The following is a 22547-nucleotide window of genomic DNA, read 5'->3' on the forward strand; positions in this document are numbered from 1 at the left end:
AAGGGAATGGATTGAAAGGGAAGAGGGGAAAGTATTGTTACACGCCACCCCAATCTCTGAACAGTGCAAGATTCTGAAGGATGTGTGGATCCAGAATTGGCCTCCACAGTCACTTATGGACTCATTGTTAAAACCGTGTTTATGGAAGACAATCTTACTCGGCTATGAGTGATCGCCAAAGAAGAAGAAGAAGAAGAAGACTAGGGTTTGTGTTCCCTTTTGGGACAAGGAGGCACAGCAGAGACTGTGGTGTCCTTATGAAATATGGTTTACGTATTTGCACATATATACAGCCTAAATGTAGATGAAGGGATAGCAGAACATTCTCATGCCAAGCAGGTCTGGCCTCGTCCATAAGCACAGCATTGGATTTAAATAACAGAGAAAAAAAACATGTTCTGTGTCTCCTCTTTCATAGCCTTCCCCCATCATGTTCTGCCCCACCTTGCTCTGCTTCCCAAACCACTTGCAAAACTGACATTCCCTACCCCACCCTGAAATCCTAAACCCCTTTGGTCTCTATCCACCAACACAGCTGGAGGAGGGGGCAAGACCCCCTTCCCTCCTTGTCTGGCAGTCTCTGTTCTCTCTTGATGATTTCCTTGATAAGTCCTTACTCTGCTTTTTTCCTTAATGGCTTTCACTCAGCTAGCCCTGCCAGGCTAGTCTGGCTTGCTAGCATAAGCTAAACCCAGGAATTCCCATATTTGGCACAGTTTAGTCAAACCTTGATTAATCCTAAACTTTACTAATTCTAATAATTATGGGTGCCTTGTGCCTACAAAACTCTGGCAACCCCAACACAGAAGATTATGTAGAAGATTTTGGTTAACAAAATCTAGGAGAGAAGTCGCCAAAACAAACAAACAAACTTTTAATTTACAACATGTGGTACATTGGGCTCAACAAATAATGTCCTTATAAAGCATTTTGCTTTTTCACCCAACAGATTATGCCATTGTGTCCCACGCCTGGAAGGTGGTGTAACAGTTTCATTTGATCTCTTCCTCCGCTGAAAAGCCACTTGTCCACAAAATCGTTATCATGGTCCGGACATCTCAATTCTTAAACTGGTTTGGTCAACTTCTCTGCATTGTTCCAGACATAGTTATACCATTCTTGCATTGTAGGTCCAGCATCATTTTTCCAATGTTTTGCAACTACTTGTCTTGCAGTTACTAATAAAAAGGTGTTTATCTATCTAAATGATTTGGTTTGGTTCTGTTTTGTCAGAAATAGTCAATAATGCCAGGGTTTTTTGCTGTTGTTTTAAACAATAAGGTGCCCAGCTAATTTGCTATACTCTGCCAACACCTTATTCCAACATACTTGAATCGTGGGTCAACCCAAAGAATGTTTCCCAAAGTTCTTTAGGTTAACTTTTGAGGTATACAGCACCATGTGTGTAACCTGTTAAGTGTCTTTTCCTGAAGCTTTACCAATACCAATTTCAGTGGACTTCTATGTCATAAGGAGTCTCAGTGCACTGGAGATATAGTTTCTCCTAAGAATGTAAGAAGTGCCCAACTACTGGATCAGACCAATGGCCCATCTAGTCCAGTATCCTGTTCTCATAGTGGCCAACCAGGTGCCTCTTCTGGGAAGCTCACATAACAGGATACTAGCACAATGGCATTCTGCTTTTGACAGTGGATTTAGATAGAACATAGCCATTGTGCCAGTAACCATTGATAACCTTATCCTCATAAATATTTTCCCCAAATTTCTTTTCATCTGCTAGCAGTGCCAATCCCATGCTTATATGTATTAACTGTGGGTGCTGAATGGCAAATAGTCAGCACTGTGCATACTCTGGGGCACACTTCCTTATTCTTTCGCTTACCTAGGCTGATGTACGACTGACATGTTCCCCAGGTGGCAAGGCAGAATTTTGACCCTTCCCGTCTGCCGTACATAGATGGTAATTGCACATGGTGGTAAACTGAGACCCCTGCTTCCAAGATGACCTTTCGTCTCCATTCCAATTGCTGGTGGTGTCAGGCCCCTGTCAGCTTGCCCGGGTATGAAATGAATATAGCATCAGAATGAAGCCAGCTGCTAAATTTATGTCTTGGGGGCCGAGAAACATCTTTGGTATTAGGCAACCAAGTCACTTGCTGGTGGCCTCTTTCGCTATTGCCGACCGGGACTGAGAAGACGTCTGATCATGGTCAGTACTGACTTGCTGTGGGCTAGGCCTCCCTTGGGGTGGGTGGGTGATCTAGGAACAATGGGGCTGGGAGTTTTGTGATGGAGAGACACCATGTGATGGTTTTGCAGTTTTAATGAACTTTTGTAAGCTTCATTCTGATGGCTGTACCCTGAGAAGCAGCATATAAGTATTTTGAATACATAAAACACTCTCCAGCATTTTCCCAGAAACACAATAAACTTTGTAATGGATCTATCCTCACACCAAGGATCACCCAGCCCCACTTCAACGCATTTCTGCAGCCTCACAGACCCCCTTTGCTGTATTAATCAGTAGCTTGTCATGCACTGAGGACCATAACTGTGCTGGACTGGGACCTGGGAGATCCAGGAGTTCAAATCCCAAAGCATCCCACTGGGATGTTCTTGGGAACCCCACTGGGAAATTTTTTGGTCAATGACCGTTATCTTTGTGGGTGTGGGTGTGCTTTACTTTCACCCCTTTTTTCATCCCCCTCCCCAGTCCCACCGCAAGTTTTCAGCTCCCAGGCATGGCCACCTGGGCTTCCTCCCTCACAAGAGGAGCCACCGTCACCGCGGGAAGGTGAAGACGTGGCCCAAAGATGACCCCAGCAAACCGGTTCACCTGACGGCCTTCCTGGGTTACAAAGCAGGCATGACTCACATCCTCCGGGAACACTACAGGCCAGGGCTAAGTAAGTGGAAGGATTCATGGGAGGAGTCGACGCAAAGCCGGGGGGAAAGGGCTGTAGCTTAGTGGTGGAGCACAGAAAGGTCCTCAAAGGCATCTCCACTTGTAGGGTCGCAAAGAGGTGGCCTGGGAAAAACCTCTCTCTGGCTGAGGCCCTGGGGAAGTGCTGCCAGTCAGAGTAAGAACAGACAGCTAGATGGACCAAAGTTGGTATAAAGCAGATTCCTGTGTTCAAATGCAGGCACCAACCCCCAGCATGATTGAGCACCTGCTGATGGTCTTGGGGCTCAGAAGGAACCATCACCAACTAGCCTGACCCAACTACTGCCATCAGTCACTCACTCATCCACTCAACCCCACCAGGACATCCAATATGAATAAGAATAAGAATTTGGAAGCCAAATCTGATCTGCAGTGGTCACCCACCATATTAATTACTCCTATACAACACTGTGAGGAAGGGTGTTGCATTTTGGGTAATTTAATATTGCTGGGGCTGATGGGTGTTGTCATTCTGCACAGTGCTTTTTTTTTCACAGAAAAATAAGTGTCTGTACTCACCATGAAGTTTTTACAGCTAAGTGCCACACTTTTTAACATCAGCTAAAAGAAGTGGTGGTACTGTGTACCTGTGAGTACCCCCTGGAAAAAAAGCACTGGTACTGTAGCATCCGGTGGGCCAAAGGTTCCCATTCCAGCTGAATACTGAGCTAAACGGACCAGCAATCTAACTCTGCACCAGGCCGTTTCCTGTGATTCTAAGCCTGTTTCTTCTGTGTCCCTTTAATTTTCAGAGGTCTCAAAGAGGGAGGAGGTGGAAGCTGTCACCATCATAGAGACACCACCTTTGGTAGTCGTTGGACTGGTGGGCTACATCGAGACACCCAGGGGGCTGAGGAATTTCAAGACCATCTTTGCAGAGCATATCAGCGATGAATGTAGAAGACGTTTCTACAAGAACTGGTGAGCGGTTTCCTGTGTGGCAGACAGAGGGAATGGGCAGACAAAATGGTCCACAGGTGCCACATAGCAAATGTCCAATCAGCACATACATGTGGAGGAAACATCTCTAACTGGTTGTTACAAACAGGGCTGGCCCTACCATTGGGCAGTGTGAGGTGTGTCATGAAAGGGCTTCCTCTTGTAAAAGACTTAGAGCAGCATCTGCTGGCTGATGAGCTATGCTAAGCTGGTTTCTTGTGCCTCCTCCAAAGGTGCCGGTAGTGGTCACCCCCCAGGAGTTTTGCACTACAAATCCCATCAGCCTCAGCTGTGCTGGCTAGGAGTAATGGGAGTTGTAGTCCAAAACACCTACAGGGCCCCAGGTTGCAGAAAGGCTGGACTATGCAGGCAGGCCATTTTGCAGATTCCTTGGTGGAAATGTGCAGTAAGAACATAACATAAGAACATCAGAGGAACCTGCAGGGTCAGGCCAATGGCCCATATAGTCCAGCATCCTCTTCTCACAGTGGCCAGCCAGTTGCCTGTGGGAAAGCTGCAAGGAGTATTTGAACATAAGAGCACTCTTCCATCCCGTGGTTTCCAACAAGTGATATTCAGAAGCATTGCTGCCTGTGGCAGACCCTCCAAGTGTTCCTATTTTCCAGGGACGGTCCTGGATTTACAGAAGCTGTCTTGGTTTCTGATTTGATCCCGGAATGTCCCACTTTTCCTTAGGACATCCCTGTTTTCATTGGGGAAATGTTTGAGGGTATGGTGTTGTTGTTTAGTCGTTTAGTCGTGTCCGACTCTTCGTGACCCCATGGACCAGAGCATGCCAGGCACTCCTGTCTTCCACTGCTTCCTGCAGTTTGGTCAGACTCATGTTTGTAGCTTCAAGAACACTGTCCAACCATCTCACCCTCTGTCGTCCCCTTCTCCTTGTGCCCTCCATCTTTCCCAACATCAGGGTCTTTTCCAGGGAGTTTTCTCTTCTCATGAGCTGGCCAAAGTATTGGAGCCTCAGCTTCAGGATCTGTCCTTCCAGTGAGCATTCAGGCCTGATTTCCTTAAGAATGGATAGGTTTGATCTTCTTGTAGTCCATGGGACTCTCAAGAGTCTCCTCCAGCACCATAATTCAAAAGCATCAATTTTTCGGCGATCGGCCTTCTTTATGATCCAGCTCTCACTTCCATACATGACTACTGGGAAAACCATAGCTTGTACTATACGGAGGGTACGGTAGGATGTCCCTATTCCAAACAGGATTGCACCATAGATTTGTATAACAGCGTTATGAAATTAGCAGCTTTATTTTCAGTTCGTTTCCTAATCATCTCTAGCACAGAAGTTGCCTTTTTCACAGCCTAAACCCTGTGGCTGATGGTACATGATGGGATATGTCTCTCCTTTTCAGGCACAAGAGCAAGAAGAAAGCATTTACCAAGTACTGCAAGAAATGGCAGGATGAGGCCGGGAAGAAGCAGCTGGAGAAGGATTTCGCAGCCATGAAGAAGTACTGCAAGGTCATCCGCATCATCGTGCACACCCAGGTGAAGCCTTCCCATAATCCTTTGGGGCAGCCCTAGGGAAGAACAGTGCTTTGCAAAGCGGTGGCACTCTCTGTTGCATTGTGTTAACGCTGAGCTTCTTTGACTGCAGATGAAACTCCTGCCACTGAGGCAGAAGAAGGCTCACATCATGGAGATCCAGCTGAACGGGGGCACCGTGGCAGAGAAGGTGGACTGGGCTCACGAGAAGCTGGAGAAGCAAGTGCCCGTCAGCACCGTCTTCTCCCAGAACGAGATGATTGACGTCATTGGTGTCACTAAGGGGCATGGGATGAAAGGTAGGAAGGAGCAGTGGTGAGCCTTGGCATAGAGATGTTTTCTTTATTACTTTACTTATTTATCACATTGATATCCCATCTTCTTTCCCCAGGAGCTCAAGGGGACATACATGATTCTCCCCCCCCCTTCAATCCCCACAACAACCATGAGAGGCAGTGATTGACCTAAGGTCACCCAAGTCTTCACTGGTTTTGGACTACGGCTCCCATCAGCCCCAGCCTAATACGGCCTTGCTGATGGCAGTTGTAGTCCAAAACATCAGGAGGGCACCAGGCTGGGGAAGGCTGGCATAGATTGTGGCCAGATTGACTTGGGGCAGTTGCTATCATAGCCTTGATAAGGGAGGGGAAAGGGTGGGTGGTAGGACTCTGCATGCTTTTGAGGCCCAATATATGCAAAATGCTGCCCCAGAAGAAAATGATTGATTCCAGGAGTACCCAGGATTTTGGGAAAACAAGTTTCTAGACCTCATTGCTGAGAACATCTAGGCCTTTTTTCTGTTTCAGGGCTTAGAGCACCCCCCCCAGCCTGGTGCTGTGCAGATATTTTGGACTACAAGCCCCAGACATGGTGATGTGAGTTGTAGTCCAAAAAGGAAAGGGCTGTACCTCGGTGGTAGAGCATCTGGTTTGAATGCAAAAGGTTCCAGGGTTCAGTCTCTGGTATCTCTAGCTAGGACTGGAAGAAACCATTGTCTTCTGAAACCCTGAAGAGCCTTTGCTAATCAGTGTAGACAGCTGAGATAGATGAACCAAAGGCTTGATCAGTATAAGGAAGCTTCTTATGTTTCTATTTCAATCACCCCTTTAGTCTGATTCTATGAGGACTAGAATCTTGCTTTATTTTTCAGGAAGATAGCATAGTTGAGGTAGGCTGAACTTTGCATGGATCCCTGGCATCTCTAGGGCTGTCTGAGAAAAACTTGCGCAGGGAGACTTTAACAACCTCTAACAACATGACCTTTTTCATTTAGGTGTGACAAGTCGGTGGCATGCTAAGAAACTCCCGAGGAAAACTCACAAAGGACTGCGTAAGGTCGCATGTATTGGAGCCTGGCATCCTGCCCGAGTGGGCTACTCCATTGCCCGGGCTGGCCAGAAAGGCTACCATCACCGCACTGAACTTAACAAGAAGGTACAGTGCCCTTCTTCCTTCACCTTCCTTCCTTCCTTCCTTCCTTCCTTCCTTCCTTCCTTCCTTCCTTCCTGTTCTTTTGGGCTCATTCACAACGGACTTGAGTCTGCTTCCGGTTGGCCCCAGGCTAACGTCACAATTCCATACCCACCTGCTCACCCAATCTCTTGGGAGTCTGGGAAATGCTGATGGCAATAGCTCCCCAGCACCTGAACTCTTTCTTTTGTTGTTAATTTTTTTTTTAAAAAGAAACAAAGACTCAAAAATTTAAACCATAAAGTGTCACAGCCTAGAAGGACAAAGGTATAATCCAAAGGGATTATAAAGTATTTACTCGTACAAAGATTCTCTTTACAAGTAATATAGATTTATAAAAATAAAAGTATTCTCCACCTGTGAGTTCCATCATTACTGAGAATAGAGATTCTATATAGTCTTAAAGGAGCCAGACATTGGCTGGCACCTATTTCAATAAGAAATAAAATCAGGCCATAGATGAATAAAACTTGGTCATTCAAGCTTTGCCCTTTAAATACTTTTGGTTTGTGACAAATCTTTTCAAGAAGGGCAATTTGCAAAACCCTTGAATGCCATAAATCCTATTAAGATTAAAGGTCTTCCAGGATTTAACAATACAGTTCCAGGCTGCTGGTACTTTTCAAATTCCATTCTGTTTCCATGTACAGGTTCAAAAGTGCCAGGTGGAAAGATGGAGTAATAGTTTATTTTGGTCTTTTATTTCTTTTTTAATATTAATTTGATAACAACAGCAACAACAAAACTGCAAACATAACAGAGCCTCATCTCTTCTTCACCTTAGGTTTACCGCATTGGGCGCGGGGTTCACATAGAAGATGGCAAAGTGGTGAAGAACAACGCCTCCACCAATTATGACACAACCGAGAAAACAATTACCCCGCTGGTAAAATAGAATCATAGTTGGAAGGGACCACTAGGGTCATCTAGTCCAATCCCCCTGCAATGCCGGAATCTTTTGACCAATGTGGGACTCGAACCCGTGACTATGACAATGGTTCTTCCCCTTACGTACTTGTGCCCAGATTTGTGGTGGGCACTCTGTTGCTGGCCTGGCAGCTTCCTTCTCTACATTAACTCACCTTTCTTCCCCCCAGGGTGGATTCCCTAAGTATGGAGAAGTCAACAATGATTTCGTGATGGTGAAGGGTTGTGTGGTGGGCACCAAGAAGCGGGTGCTCACCCTCAGGAAGGTGAGGCCTGTATCAGAGACATGGAGTGTGAGGGAGATGGGACTTCCTGTGAGGGTGGGTGGGGCCCAAAGGAGACTGGTTGGATTTGGACCCAAGCAATGAGCAGGTGGCCAGTTCATTTCCATGTCCAATTCAAGGTGTTTAAAGCCCTAAATGACTTAGGCCCCAAATACCTGAGACTGCCTCCTTCCCTACAGGCACACTCTCAGGTGTTAAGGTCAGCAGAAAGTGCCCTCTTGGTAGCTGCATCATCCTCAGTCATTTTGGCTGCTTGTAGTCCAGGAGAGAGCAATCTCTGGAGCAACCCCAAAGTTGTGCACCTTTGCTAGGCAGTGTCCGTTGTATGCTGAATATACCTCTCTTGACACATCAGATATCTGTCTTTTGTAGTCACCTTATTCCAGGGGCTTTCATTTGTTTAAAACTGGTTTTAATATTGAATCTTAAATTGTCATAACCCACCCTAGGTACTGATAGTGAAGGGTGGGAAACGAATTGAAGTAATAATCAACAGTAGTACTAATAATGGCACGAGACTGTAGGTGCTTTGATCCCGAGGGAGAAAGGAAGTTGGGGCTACAGCTAAGCGTCCATTCTAAAGGGCTTTGGGAGCTGCTGTGGGGACAATAACATCAGCCTGCCTTACAGGAGTGTTGTGAGGGCCACAAGAAGTTAAGAAACATGAAAGACAATGAGCAGCCTTTGTAAACACCTCTTAAGAAAGGCAGGAGATAAACGTTAAGCAATCATTCTCATTCTTACGATTTAATACTATTTATTATTGTTAACAGGGTGGCGCTGTGGGTTAAACCACAGAGCCTAGGACTTGCCAATCAGTAGGTCGGTGGTTCGAATCCCCACAACGGGGGTGAGCTCCCATTGCTCAGTCCCTGCTCCTGCCAATCTAGCAGTTCGAAAAGAGGTCAAAGTGCAAGTAGATAAATAGGTACCGTTCCTGCAGGAAGGTAAACGGCGTTTCCGTGCGCTGCTCTGGTTCGCCAGAAGCGGCTTAGTCATGCTGGCCACATGTGCTGGAAGCTGTACGCCGGCTCCCTCGGCCAATAAAGCGAGATGAGCGCCACAACCCCAGAGTCAGCCACTACTGAACCTAATGGTCAGGGGTCCCTTTACCTTTACCTATTATTGTTAACCTTGACCTAGCAAGGTTCCCTTTCGACAGACCAGAGACTGGCCTGTGGCATGGGTTTTGCACCTAAATTGCCTGCCACCAACTTGCCTGCTACAAACTTACATTGGGTTGAGGCAACAGTTACAAGTTACTGGTCTCTGCAGCCACAGCAGGCACTGTGATTCTCCAGCGGTTCAACTTCACCCCTAGAGGCGCACTCCATTGTCTCTCGAGACAGACGGATGCCAACAAATGGTGTAAGACTAACATATGGAGAATAATAATAATAATAATAATAATTTATTTGTACCCCGCCCATCTGGCTGGGTTTCCCCAGCCACTCTGGGCTGCTTCCAACAGAGATGAAAAATACACTAAAATGTCACATATTAAAAACTTCCCTGAACAGGGCTGCCTTCAGATGTCTTCTGAATGTCAGGTAGTTGTTTATCGCTTTGACATCTGATGGGAGGGCATTCCACAGGGTGGGCGCCACTACCGAGAAGGCCCTCTGCCTGGTTCCCTGTAACTTGGCCTCTCGCAGTGAGGGAACTGCCAGAAGGCCCTCGGAGCTGGACCTCAGTGTCCGGGCAGAACGATGGGGGAGGAGACGCTCCTTCAGATATACTGGACCGAGGCCATTTAGGGCTTTAAAGGTCAGCACCAACACTTTGAATTGTGCTCGGAAACGTACTGGGAGCCAATGTAGGTCTTTCAAGACCGGTGTTATATGGTCTCGGCGGCCGCTCCCAGTCACCAGTCTAGCTGCCGCATTCTGGATTAGTTGTAGTTTCCGGGTCACCTTCAAAGGTAGCCCCACGTAGAGTGCATTCCAGTAGTCCAAGCGGGAGATAACCAGAGCATGTACCACTCTGGCGAGACAGTCTGCAGGCAGATAGGGTCTCAGCCTACGTACCAGATGGAGCTGGTAAACAGCTGCCCTGGATACAGATTTGACCTGTGCCTCCATGGACAGCTGTGAGTCCAAAATGACTCCCAGGCTGCGCACCTGGTCCTTCAGGGGCACAGTTACCCCATTCAGGACCAGGGAATCCTCCACACCTGCCCGCCTCCTGTCCCCCAAAAACAGTACTTCTGTCTTGTCAGGATTCAACCTCAATCTGTTAGCCGCCATCCATCCTCCAACCGCTTCCAGACACTCACACAGGACCTTCACCGCCTTCACTGGTTCTGATTTAAAAGAGAGGTAGAGCTGGGTATCATCTGCATACTGATGAACACCCAGCCCAAACCTCCTGATGATCTCTCCCAGCGGCTGCATGTAAATGTTGAAAAGCATGGGGGAGAGGACAGAACCCTGGGGCACCCCACAAGTGAGAGCCCAGGGGTCTGAACACTCATCCCCCACCACCACTTTCTGAACACGGCCCAGGAGGAAGGAGCGGAAACACTGGATGACAGTGCCCCCAGCTCCCAGCCCCTCAAGACGGTCCAGAAGGATGTCATGGTTGATGGTATCAAACACCGCTGAGAGATCCAGCAGAACTAGGAAACAGCTCTCACCTTTGTCCCTAGCCCGCCGGAGATCATCAACCAGTGCGACCAAGGCAGTTTCAGTCCCATGATGAGGCCTGAATCCCGACTGGAAGGGATCCAAATGGTCCGCTTCTTCCAGGCGTGCCTGGAGTTGTTCAGCAACCACTCGCTCAATCACCTTGCCCAAGAATGGAAGGTTTGAGACTGGGCGATAATTGGCCATCGTGGCCGCATCTAAAGATGGTTTTTTAAGAAGCGGTTTAATAACCGCCTCTTTCAGCGGGTCTGGGAAGACTCCCTCACGGAGGGAAGCATTCACCACCCCACGAAGCCCATCGCCCAGTCCTTCCCGGCTAGCTTTTATAAGCCAGGATGGGCAAGGATCCAGGAGACAGGTGGTTGGCTTCACTCGTCCAAGCAGCCTGTCCACATCCTCGGAGGTAACAGATTGGAATTGATCCCACACAACTTGACCAGACAGGACTCTAGCACTCTCCCGCCCCGGCCCTGCTCCCACGGTGGAGTCTACTTCTTCCCGAATCTGAGCGATTTTATCTGCAAAAAAATTTGCAAAATCATTGCAGGAGAACATGTGGCCGGTACTGGGCCCCGATGTTACAGGTGGTTCCACTAAATTGTGAACCACCTGAAAGTGTCTCCTGCTGCTGTTTTCTGCAGATGCAATAGAGGCGGTGAAGAAAGTCTTCTTCGCCGTCGCTATCGCCACTTGGTAGGCTCGACGTTGAGCTCTAACCTTTGTCCGGTCAGATTCGGAATGAGTTATCCGCCACCGGCGCTCTAGCCATCTCAACGATTGTTTCATTGCCCTCAGATCCGTGGAAAACCACGGGGCTCTCCGGGCTCCATGCAATCAGAGAGGGCACTTCGGAGCCAAACGGTCAATAGCCCTGGTTAACTCCACATTCCAGCGGGCCACCAGGGAATCGGCTGAAAGGCCATCAACATGGGATAAAGCATCCCCTACCACTCTCTGGAAACAATTTGGATCCATTAAGTGGCGGGGGCGGACCATCCGAATCGGTCCCACCTCCCTGCAGAGGGGATGGGTCGCAGAGAAGTCCAGTTGCACCAGGAAGTGGTCTGACCATGGCACTTCTGAATAGTCAAGGGGTTGCCTCACCCCCATATCTTCCACCTGTCGTGGTCATCTCACCTTGCCTAATGGTAGGGTTGTCCCCATGTCACTCAGCTAAGTTGTCCATGTTCAACAAGCGATTCCCCACAGAAAACTCTTCCCCCTCACCCTTGCACTTTCATTTAATGGACCCCTTTCCCTTCTTCCAGTCCCTTCTGGTCCATACAAGCAGGAAGGCCCTGGAACCCGTGGAGCTGAAATTCATTGACACGACCTCCAAGTTTGGTCATGGACACTTCCAGACGGCTCAGGAAAAGCGTGCTTTCATGGTGAGTCTTAGCTGCGAAACATGATGCAGAGAAGAAAAAACCTTTTGCGAAGGATATGTGACCAAATGTGACTGGGGGAAGCAGTGCTGCCAAACCAATACTTGGGATAAGGGTACTAAAACTTCTTCCTACCCTGGGCATATCTAAGAAGCACAATCCCATTGTGCCATTTCTTTTCTCTGTCCTGAAACTTACAGAATCATAGAACTGTAGCGTTGGAAGGGACCCCAGCCCTTGCAATGCAAGAATCACAGCTACCCAAGCGTCAGCTTGTCTCCATTGGGTTCTAGTATTATGGGGGGAGATACCGCCACATCATACAAACTTCTGCAAACTTCTGTCAAGTCCTATCTTATTTGCCTCCCCCCAACACTTAAGAAGCCCCCAATATTGTAGCCTTTCTGCATAGGAAAGTTGCTCTAATACCCTGGATAATTTTGATTACCCTTTCCTGTGCCTTATGCAGCTTTGCAATATCCTCTTTGAGATTTATACATCGCCTAAGAACAGATTGTTTTGATCCCAAGTAGAAAATATATTTTCCATTTCAATTCAGACCAAAAAAAAAAAGTGAGAAATTTTAAGGAAAGCATTAGGTGGATGACCAGCCTTCCCCAATCTGGTGCCCTCCAGATGTTTTGGACTTCAACTCCCATCAGGCACAGCACCGTATGGCTGTGCTGGATGAGGCTGATGGTAGTTGTAGTTCAAAGCACCTGGAAGGCCCCAGCCTGGAGAATGTGGCCAAATACCAGCCAAAGTTACTCCATTAGGTATTGTCCTGCTCTCTTTTGCACCTGAAGGATAGGAGTGATGAGATTTGTTAGTCCAGAACACCTGGAGAGGAGGCACCATGTTGCCTACCTCTGCTAGCCACATTTGTTGGAAATGAAGGGCAGTTTTGCATCAGTCAGGAAAACAGGCTGCCCTGCAACATATACCTCTAACTCCCTGTGGAGACAAAACAACAAAAAGAGCAGAAAGGTACAAAAGTCCCCTTTTGCCCCTGATGCAAATTATTGCCTTTTGTCTTGCAAGCATAGCTTTTAAGATTCCATGGCCATTTTTTTCTGCTTCTGTTTCAGGGCCCACAGAAGAAGCACCTGGTGAAGGGGAAGGTGGAAACCCAGGAGGAATTGTGAAAAGGGCTTCTCCTAAGATGCTTCCAGACTCCAGTCCAACTTTGTCACTGCTTTGAATAGTTGCAAACATAAATACACTGAAACAAAACCGGTGCTTAGTCTTATGTTCTTGAAAAGGTATATGCTCCCCACATTTGTCTCAGAAGTCTTTCAGGGCCATGCATTTATAGCATCATCTGGACTTAGGATTATAGAATTGTAGAGTTGGAATGGAGCCAGAGGGTCATCTAATCCAACTCCCTGCAATGCAGGAATCTCAACTAAAGCATCCATGACAGACGACCATTCAACCTCTGCCTTAAAACCTCTAAGGAAGAAGAGTCCACCACCTGAGGAAGTCCATTCCACTGTTGAACAGCTTTTACATTCAGAATGAGCAGCTCTGCCTCTTTGTGTACTTTGACAGAGACCAAATGCAAGAGACACAAGGAATAACAAAAGCAAACACACCCCCAGGGATCGATGCAAACCTTTATTTCCCTTCACCTTCCCCATCATTTCTAGTTGCCTCTGGCTCACACGCCATCCGTGGTTTGTAAAGCCCTTTGATTAGTTGCGACCATTTCACTGTCGTGAATTTCCAAAGCTATTGCTCTGTTAAAATGTTTTATTGCATGGGAAACGGAAACAGTACCTCTAAAACCCACTTCATGCTGCCGGGTTAGCTGTCACGACGGGCTCGGCTTCCTTTGCATTGCTAAATGTCCCTGATGTGAAATCTCCTGGGACATGACATGGGTTTAGAGCATCTTCCCCCTACCTGGTTCCCTTAGGCTGTTTCGGACTGCAACTCCGATCAGCTCCCACCAATGCTGGCTGGGGCTGATGGGGATTGTAGTCCATAGTGGCTATGCTAGCTGGGGTTGATGGGAGCTGTAGTCCAACATTGTGGGAGGGTACTAGGAAGGCTGGTTTAGAGGCAGGGTTGCAAAGGTGGGCTGGGGTGCTCTTGGCAGGCAGAGGGTATATATAACTATTGAGAAAGGAGAGCCACCTCTCCTTTCTGCCTCACTTGCAGCACAGCATGGAAAGGTTTCAGGAATTAACACAATATGCTTCTCTTTCTAACATAGGCAGTCCATATCTTTAGCATTCAGATAACAGGGCTAAGCCTCCAGAAGCCACGCTTGCCTTGTTCCTCCACTCATGGTTCTGTGGTTGCCTCTTTCGATAGTCTCTAATCTCACAGCAGTAAATAGCACACCTCCAAGAAGGACGTTGTGGAGCTTTGAAAACCTCCTCCCTATCCCCACCAAAGACTGTCATGAAATTGACCACAGCCTCCAGCCCTGGAGTGTCCTAGCTGCAGAGTCCACATGCTCAGGCATCCTAAGGATTAGTCTAGATGCAATTGTGAGTGTGTTTTCAAATCCCTGTAGTCAGCAGCCCCAGCTGCAATCAGCCACCAGCCGTGGAAGGGGATGCTGCTGTTCTGGATCACAATTGGGGCATAGCCAGGGTGAGGGGAGGTTGATCCTTTCCTGCCAAAAAACCCTCCTCAGAATTTGTAATTTGAATTTTAAAAAGCCACATAATGAATTACGTAAATTGTGTCGTCAATATGTTATTCCACCCCATTCACTGAGAGTGCCTTAGGAGACCCCCTATTCCCTGCACAGAGCTGCAATTCTCAACAGCTTTAACAAACTAAAGTTCCCAGGATTCCTTCTTTTTGGGGGGAGCCTTGACTGTTAAAGTGGTGATACATTCTCGCTTGGTCTCAACCTGCATTCCACACTTTCCTCATCAATTTGGAGGCTTGAATTCCCTTAAACCTCCCCTCCCCTCATCAGGAGAAGGGAGAATTTTCACAGAGTAAAGAGTTGTGTGATGTTCTTCACAGGTTCCTTGCGTGCCTTCCTGGGGGAAATACGAACGCTTCTACTGTTAACTCTCTCTGTTTCCTTTCCTCTGGCCTGTGAATAGCAAGGAGTCAGAGAGATGGTTCACTCAGAGGCTCGATTTTCAGATTTTAGGATTTCTCTCCCCACCATTGCAAACCTGGGTGGAAATAGGAGGACTTCAGACTGCTTGCAGAAAGAGCCCTTTCTTTCCTTGTCATCCCCTCTTTTCTTTAGCCTCTTCAGTTTTAATGACTGTTCTGACATTTAAAAGATGCTTAAAATGGCTGTTATTTGCAAAGACGGGACCTAGGTGGAAGTGGGCTTGGAATCTCCCCTACTTTTTTCCCCTCTTTGCAAAGCTAATGACAGCACTACAGAAATTCTTCCTTGCACTGGTACTTGTAAGGGAGAATCTTGGAGTATCTCCTCCACACTGAGAAATGTATCCTGTGAAATATCCAGAGGATGGGTGGGGGGGGACCTCTTTTACTGGAGAGAAGCCCCTGAACGACAAGCTGAAGAGATGAGCCAGCAGAAATGAGACCAGCAGTGTGGCTCAAGGGTGATGCTGGGTTCGCAGACCCTGATAATCCTGGAGGATCCCATCAAGCGTCTTGAGCCAGCCAACCCATCAGTGGGCAGTTCCTCAAAATTTTGCTGCGCCCTCTCCTGGGAATTCCTTCTGGAGTCCTTCTGTGGGCAGCTGGGATTCCAAACCAGAATGCATGAGGGGTAAGATGAGATCGTCCATATTTGGCATCACTAAAATTTTCTAAGGGGTTGAAGGGGTGGGAGGGAGAGAAAAGAAATCAGGTTAGAAACATGCCACCAAGTTTTCTGCAAGCAAAAATACCTCTAGAAGGCTCGGTGCATCCAAGTGGTCTATATAATGGAGATGATCTGCTGAAAACTGTGCTCTCTATGGGCCCCTCCAGAGTCTGTTTATTGAGCATTCATCTTGATATACTTCCACAAAGCTAACACTGAGGTTTGATAAGATCCAGACTTTACTGAGCACCCATGCTCGCCAGTGCATTTCTCTGTCACTTTCAAAACCACAAGAAGTATACGTCTGTTTGCTTTTAAAGTGGTTTTATTGCACTTTGATCCACTTTCAGTGTGGAAGCCTAGAGCTCCAGTATGTGCTTCAAACCCTCCTGTGAGGTGGTAACAGTCTGGAGGCAACCTATGGTGGAAATGCGCTTAGCAGGAAACTCATTGATGTGTCTGAACAGGGCAGCTCCATCTCCTCTCTCCTCTCTCTAATGGGTGCCACTGCTTAGTCCACCTCTTGATGTCATTACACCAAGGATGGGCAGCCTTCAGGTTTGCAGGTTCTGCTTTGCTGTGGTTTTTTACTGGAACCCCAGGTGCACAATAGTGGCTGGGTGGGACACTGTCTTCTCTTCGCTCTATAAGACGCACCCGACCATAAGACGCACCTTGTTTTTAGAGGAGGAAAACAAGAGACAAGAAAGCAACGCAAAGCCTCTTGAGCGAAGAGGCAGGAGTGCTCCTGCTGCACTCAAGAGGCTTTGTGTGGCTATCGCTGAAGCCAGGAGAGCAAGAGAGATTGGTGCGCACCGATCCCTCTTGCTGTTCTGGCTTCTGGGATAGCTGCACAGCCTGAATTCGCTCCATAAGACACACACACATTTCCCCTTACTTTTTAGGAGGGGAAAAATGCATCTTATAGAGCGAAAAATACGGTAAGGACCAAGGTGCTTATGAATGCTCAGCTCGATAAGTTTTCAGTGCCACAACAGAGTTTGCACTCTTTGTGCAAAACCCACTTCTGGTTCCGCTACCACCACCAGCCTCTCCCCCCAGCAGGCTTTTTTCATCACATGACAGATTCAACAGGAAGACTCCATTCAGGGGAACTGTAAAAGCCCACTGATAAGAGAACACCTGTGTTGCATGCAGAAGTCCCCAGGTTCAATCCCCTGCAGCACATTCAGGTAGCACTGGAAATATGCCCTGCATAAAACACTTGAAAGTCCCTGCCAATCATTGTAAACAATACTAGGCTAGAAGGACCGATGGTCTGACTTGGGCTAAGGCTCTTTTCTATTCCCCAAGAAAGAAGGACTGTAGCCCAGTGGTAGAGAATCTTGTTTCCATGCAGCAGGTCCCACTGGCATCTTCAGGTAGGGCATGGAGGGACTCCTTGTCTGAGACCCTGGAGAGCTGCTGCCTGTCAGTGTAGACAATACTGAGCTAGATGGACCACTGGTGTGACTCAGTACAAGGCGGCTTCCTGTGCTTACAGCTGTTTTGGTAAACAGCCATAGCCAGACCTATCCTTCAGCAATCTGTCTCATCGCTTTCAGAACAGTTGGGTAACCAGGTGGCATCATGATTCTATGATTCTATAACCAAATCTTGTGTTAACGAATGACTTATTAGACTCCATTCCTTGCTTTGAGCCCAGCTCGCCTGTTTCCAGAACCTGGCCTATTTCCGAAGACAGGTACCTGGAATTCATGCTGAAGCTTCTTCTCAATCCATTCTGTGACATGGATGAAGGTGACCTCTCGTTCCCCCAGCTTTGGGCGGACCTTCAGATCCAGCTGTGGTGGAGTCCGGAAGCTGTACCTGGAGCAAGGAGGCAGAAAAGATTCATGTAGACTCTCCCTTTCCCTCTGCAACCATTGCGATGAGCCCATCCTTACATTCTTGGATGCCCCCGCCCCGCCAGTGATTATTTTTTCGCCAAGAGATGAAGCACTGAAGTAGCCTGGAATATATGCAGCCCAGTTCTGCAACACCATCTTGTGGACTTCTCTGGGCTACCCAGACTGCCGTTGTTTGAGAGCCTGCTCTGCTGAGCTAGATGGACAAGGGTTTCTCACTTGCTTTCCCTTTGCCCCAGTCTGGTCACACAGCACAGGCCCCAGCAAACCCTTTGAGGCCTGTTCCCCTCTCTGCCTTCTAGCTTCCTACCAGATTCGGTCAGTTGGGGGCGGTGGGATGTTCACAGCCAGCGTGCCTGTCAGCTCTTGGACCTCCACCGTCAAGAGCAAGGGGGTGTTGGAGACCTCCTCTATCTTCTTCTTAATAAACTCGTTCTCGGTGGCCTTCTGGAAGTACTTGGACTTGGCAATCTTGTCCACAAAGCGCAGGATCTTCCGGCTGGTGCTGTTTCCGCTGACGTGGCTGAGGGAAAACATAGTCAGGGTCAGCCTTGGTCCATGAAACATAGGCGAGTCTTGGGCAAGGGACATTTGCCCCAATCAAGGAACACTGAGTATGTGACCCCAAAGTTGCTGAAAGTGGCAATTTGGTCAGTGTAGATTTGAGTTTGTTTGTTTATTTGCTTATGACATTAATATCCCGCCTTTCTTCCAAGGAGCTCAAGGTGGGGTCAGAGGCACCAGCTTGCGAGGGCGTTGGGGGGGGGGGAATGCCGCATGTGTGGCATCATGGGTGACATTGACATTGCGTCATGACACTGATGCACGTGATGTCAAGATATTGGGAGGAGCTGCCTGTGTGTGGTAGCTTCAATGGCAGGTGGCTTCTCCTTCCCCTCCTCCTGGTGCCACCACTGTCAGGAGGCTGCTTCAACCCTCCTCCTCCATGGCAGGAAGAGGAGAAGGAACCAGCTACTGGAGCCACACCACGCTTGGCTCCAGGTTATGCCTCTGCACTTCTTTGGAAGTTGGAGGTGCCCAGCACCTACCCCCAAAATATTTGAGGGGTCCAAAAGGGCTCGGCCCCAGCAGCTGGCACCCCTGGGTGGGGTACATAGCTCTCCCCTCCCCATTTTTGCCCTATAGCTGCAGGGGCTGATGGGAGTTGTAGTCTCAAATGGCTGTGGTTGGCTGGGGCTGATGGGAGTTGTCGTCTAAAGCATCTGGAGGGCAACAGGTTGTCGGGGGTTGTTCTGTGCTGTCTCTAGTTGGTTTTACCTTTCAGCCCCAGGAGGGGTACCCCTTTCTCCTGGGACCCCTGAGGGTTCCATGTTGGGGAGGTCTTCCTCGTCAGAGGACCCAGCGCTGGAGGACTCTGCATCGCTGTCAGCCAGAAGGATTAAGCGGGGCTTCACACTGCAAGGGGAGAAAGAGAGAGAGGACCCTAAGCAACGTAAGCCATTTGCAAGGGCCAAGGAAGGCCTGCCCTTGTGCAATGCTGTGTGCGTCAGGGACTGCCTGCGCTGTTTAATTCCTTTCCCCTCGGGGATTAAGAAGGTGCATCGTGGTGACTGCGACCTACATAAGAGGATGAGGTCCAGAAGGGAGTTTCTCAGCAGCTGGGAGGAAATGGCTGGGGAGCTTTCAAGTCAACCAGCATCTCTGTCTGTGGAGTAGCATTCCCGCCTAACAAAACACCCTCGGCCGCTGAGTCTCATCAAGGGAACACCTGGCTTTCTTCCTACCACCTTCCTAGGTTCATTTTCTCAGGTTCATTGTGCTTGTGCTTTCTGCATTAGCTGCTGGAGAGAGAAATGGGTGTGGAAATTGCTTGTATCGCCTTGTTTGTCCCATGTTATAAAAATACGATCATGAGGTACGTCACACCCAAATTCAACTGCCTGTGGCAGCTGCCTCACTCGATCTAATGAAAGCACCAGTTCTGCCTAATGATTTCCAGCTCCTGTTCTTATTCTTAGCACCTTGAAACTGAGCTCCTTTTACTAACCAGAGAAGGAAAAGGTGCATTTGGTGCAAAAATGTGTTATTTTATACATTTGCCAAACCACAAAAAGGCAAAAATAAAATAAAAGCCTGTAGGTGTCAATGCCATTAGGTAATATCTCTCAAGCCCCCGCCCCTCTTTCTTCCAGCTATTTACTCACCAAAAGTTACTAATGCCAAATACATACCAGAGAACCTAAGCAAACAGTCCTCACCACCCTGTAAAATCAGATCTCCATTTTGATTAAACGATGGACTCTTTCCTAGAATCAATAATACTCCAGCTGTCCTGCCTCCTGTTGTGGCAGATGAGGACAGATGGTTGATGATCCCATCCAACAGATGGTTCAGCACAATCTCTCAGAGAGAGCACAAGTTGCTTCTCATTCCTGCCGTCCCCTGGCCTGCTTTTATCTAGTTGAAATGTAACCTTCGCTTGGCTCGCCAGGCCTGTAAATAGATCCTTTGCCCCCATTAGTGGAGTCGCCTAATCCGAACTTTTCCTAAGAAGCTATTACGGCATATCACAATTTTCCAGGCTCTTGTAATTAAAGGCCAGATTTGTTGAGAATGGGGAGCTAACACTCTTCGGACTGGTGCTGGGCTGGTGGGCTGGCCTCACCCTTCCCTGCCGTCCTCTGCCTTTCCACTCTCCTCTCCCAGGGCTTCTTTGCCTAGTTTGTACAAGTTCATCTTCGTTTCCAGGGTCATCTGCAGGGATCCGCTGTAGGTCACTTCCATGTCCACCCAAAGCCCTGCAGAGTGGAGAAGAGGACAGAGGTGGCCACTGCCAAATGAAGATGTGCATGGCTGTTGAGGAGGGATGAGCCCTTCTGTCAATGTGGGTTTCTCTCAGTTTCTCATTCCTCCCCCCCCCCCCAATCTTAAGCATTGTTTGGAGAACGTCATTGTTTCATATACGGTGGCTATATATCTCGTACTCACACACATGCATAGTTGCTTATATATTTAAATTCATTGTCATTTGGGTTCCTGATTATTTATTTAATCTTTTTATTTCCTAACATTTATACGTTGCTTGACTGTAAAGGAAAACCCTAAAAGCGGTTTGCAAAGAGAATAAAACAATAAAATCATCACTTAAAAAAGAAGTAAAAACAACTCTTTAAAGCGACATAAAATCGGCAATCACCTAAAACCAGATTAAAACATACATCAATATTCTATATGTCTGGGTAGGCTTGTGTAAACAAAGCAAGGTTTTAGAAGATGCCGAAAAGAGCACTGTGACGACACTTGCCTGATGTCAATAGACAGAGAGTTTCAGAATGTAGATGCCGCCACACTAAAAGATTGATTTCTCACAAATGTGAAACAGGTATTATGTTCCTGTGACTTTGTCTTTTTTCATTCATTCAATCTGTCCCCCCCCCCCCCCCCGCATGCTGCTACAGCTCACCTCGGTGATCGATGGTCGGGCTTGACGTGCTGAGTATTTGTGGGATGGATGTCCCCATGTCCAGTTCAGTGAGCGTGAGCTCATTCATGAAGTACGGCAGCTGAGTTGGACCAAAAGAGAGGAAGGAGAAACAACAACAATCTGGCAGGAATGGAAGTCAAAGAAAGGCAGAAACAAAAAACTACTTTCCAGTGAAACGCCAGCATATGGGGCCAACCCCATCTTGAAAACTTGGGAGAGGTGCTGCTAGTCAGTGTAGACAATACTGAGCTAGATGGGTCTCATTCAGTATGAGAAAGAGTCCTAGGTTCCTAAAGGGAAGGTCTACAGCTCAGTGGTAAAGCATCTGCTTTGGACACAGAAACAGAGGCGAAGAGAAAATGAGCCAATTTCCTTACCTTGATTCTGCCTAGTTTCTTCTGAATCTTGTTTGAAACTAGGTCTGCCCAACATTTCTCCCGTAGGAAGTCCCAAAACATTCTCCCAAGCACCGCATTGGCCCAAGCCGTGTTTGTGTCATTTGTGACATTTGTATCCCCAAAGAACTGAAAGGAAGGAAAAAGGGAGTCGCAGTACTGCAATGTCTCTTAAATTCTGTATAGGATCATCCAAGAGCAAGACATTCTAAACACCTGTAAGTGCTAGAACATGTGATACTGTTCTAAAACATTTCTGATAATAGATTGAGATTGGGCAGGAGCCTTCACTATATTGTTTTAGACGCCTGCTGAAAACATTTATGTTTCTGTAAGCCCACCTAGCCATATAATTCAGCTACCTATGTTTGTTTCGAAAGTCTTACCAAATTATCTGTGTTTTAATGACAATGGTTTCATGCATATTTGCTTTTCAATTAATTTGTGGATTTTGGCTGTGTTTTGAGCTCTTTGATCACATGGTTTATAGATCGTCTAAATAAATAAGTAAATGATGTTGTTTATTCTCTTTGGCCTCCTCCAAAAGCTGAACAGAGTGTGTCTCCAAAACATTCTCCCTCCTCTGTTAATTTTGTTGAGTGTTCACTACAGAGTCGCTGAAGGTTTGCCAAAGATCTGCCGCATATTTGTAATCTGCATTTGGCATCGAATTCTGCTTGATTTAACAAAAACCATTGTATGTGCTAAGGCTTACCTTTGATTTAGGGCAGGCTTCCTCAAACTCAGCCCTCCAGATGTTTTTGGCCTACAACTCCCATGGTCCCTAGCTAGCAGGACCAGTGGTCAGGGATGATGGGAACTGTAGTCTCAAAACATCTGGAGGGCCAAGTTTGAGGAAGCCTGATTTAGGATGAGGACTTAAGGGCCTAACTAGACAGTATACATAAATGTGCAATGACCTCCTTTTATTTCTTTTTAAACAACGCAAGCAGTTTTGGGAACAAGTGACTAACAGGAGGGAGTGTTTAACCCCTTTGCCTTCCTTCCCCCAGGGGAT

General features: G+C 47.5%; 2 protein-coding genes across 6 annotated transcripts in view; one reads left to right on the forward strand and one right to left on the reverse strand.

Annotated features, from left to right (window-relative positions):
* Positions 1-2009: 2009 nt before the first annotated feature.
* RPL3L (ribosomal protein L3 like) lies at positions 2010-13297 on the forward strand. 2 transcript variants are annotated; one of them, XM_083710995.1, is made up of 10 exons: positions 2010-2170; positions 2675-2867; positions 3658-3826; positions 5221-5356; positions 5466-5652; positions 6627-6787; positions 7608-7709; positions 7921-8016; positions 11948-12067; positions 13153-13297. In XM_083710995.1, exons 1-10 carry the CDS (start codon positions 2168-2170, stop codon positions 13207-13209), a joined length of 1224 nt encoding a protein of 407 aa, XP_083567121.1. In that variant the 5' UTR covers positions 2010-2167; the 3' UTR covers positions 13210-13297. The 2 variants fall into 2 exon arrangements, with proteins under 2 accessions (XP_083567121.1, XP_083567122.1); XM_083710996.1 differs by lacking the exon at positions 7921-8016.
* Positions 13298-13668: 371 nt separating this feature from the next.
* Positions 13669-22547, reverse strand: part of LOC310830971 (testis-expressed protein 2-like) — a 30960-nt gene continuing 22081 nt past the window's right edge. For 3 of the 4 annotated variants that reach the window (XM_083710824.1, XM_083710825.1, XM_083710826.1), the window contains 7 exons: positions 21512-21658; positions 21114-21213; positions 20316-20448; positions 18968-19105; positions 18000-18212; positions 17531-17651; positions 13669-15825 (listed from right to left, as the gene is read on the reverse strand). In XM_083710824.1, coding sequence (XP_083566950.1) covers positions 15700-15825; positions 17531-17651; positions 18000-18212; positions 18968-19105; positions 20316-20448; positions 21114-21213; positions 21512-21658 — 978 coding nt within the window. In that variant the 3' untranslated portion in view covers positions 13669-15699. Of the gene's footprint in view, positions 15826-17530; positions 17652-17999; positions 18213-18962; positions 19492-19881; positions 20449-21113; positions 21214-21511; positions 21659-22547 lie in introns of those variants that run through there. The other variant, XR_014557715.1, reaches the window with a different exon arrangement.

This window comes from Podarcis gaigeae (genome assembly GCF_964106915.1).
Source record: "Podarcis gaigeae genome assembly, chromosome: 14".
Classification (NCBI taxonomy): domain Eukaryota; kingdom Metazoa; phylum Chordata; class Lepidosauria; order Squamata; family Lacertidae; genus Podarcis; species Podarcis gaigeae.

Bases quoted from the DNA above. Each gene is read 5' to 3' on its own strand.
- RPL3L (XM_083710995.1), top strand. The intron at 8,017-11,947 runs GTGAGGCCTGTA...CCCTTCTTCCAG, and splicing joins GGGTGCTCACCCTCAGGAAG to TCCCTTCTGGTCCATACAAG. The intron at 12,068-13,152 runs GTGAGTCTTAGC...CTTCTGTTTCAG, and splicing joins AGGAAAAGCGTGCTTTCATG to GGCCCACAGAAGAAGCACCT.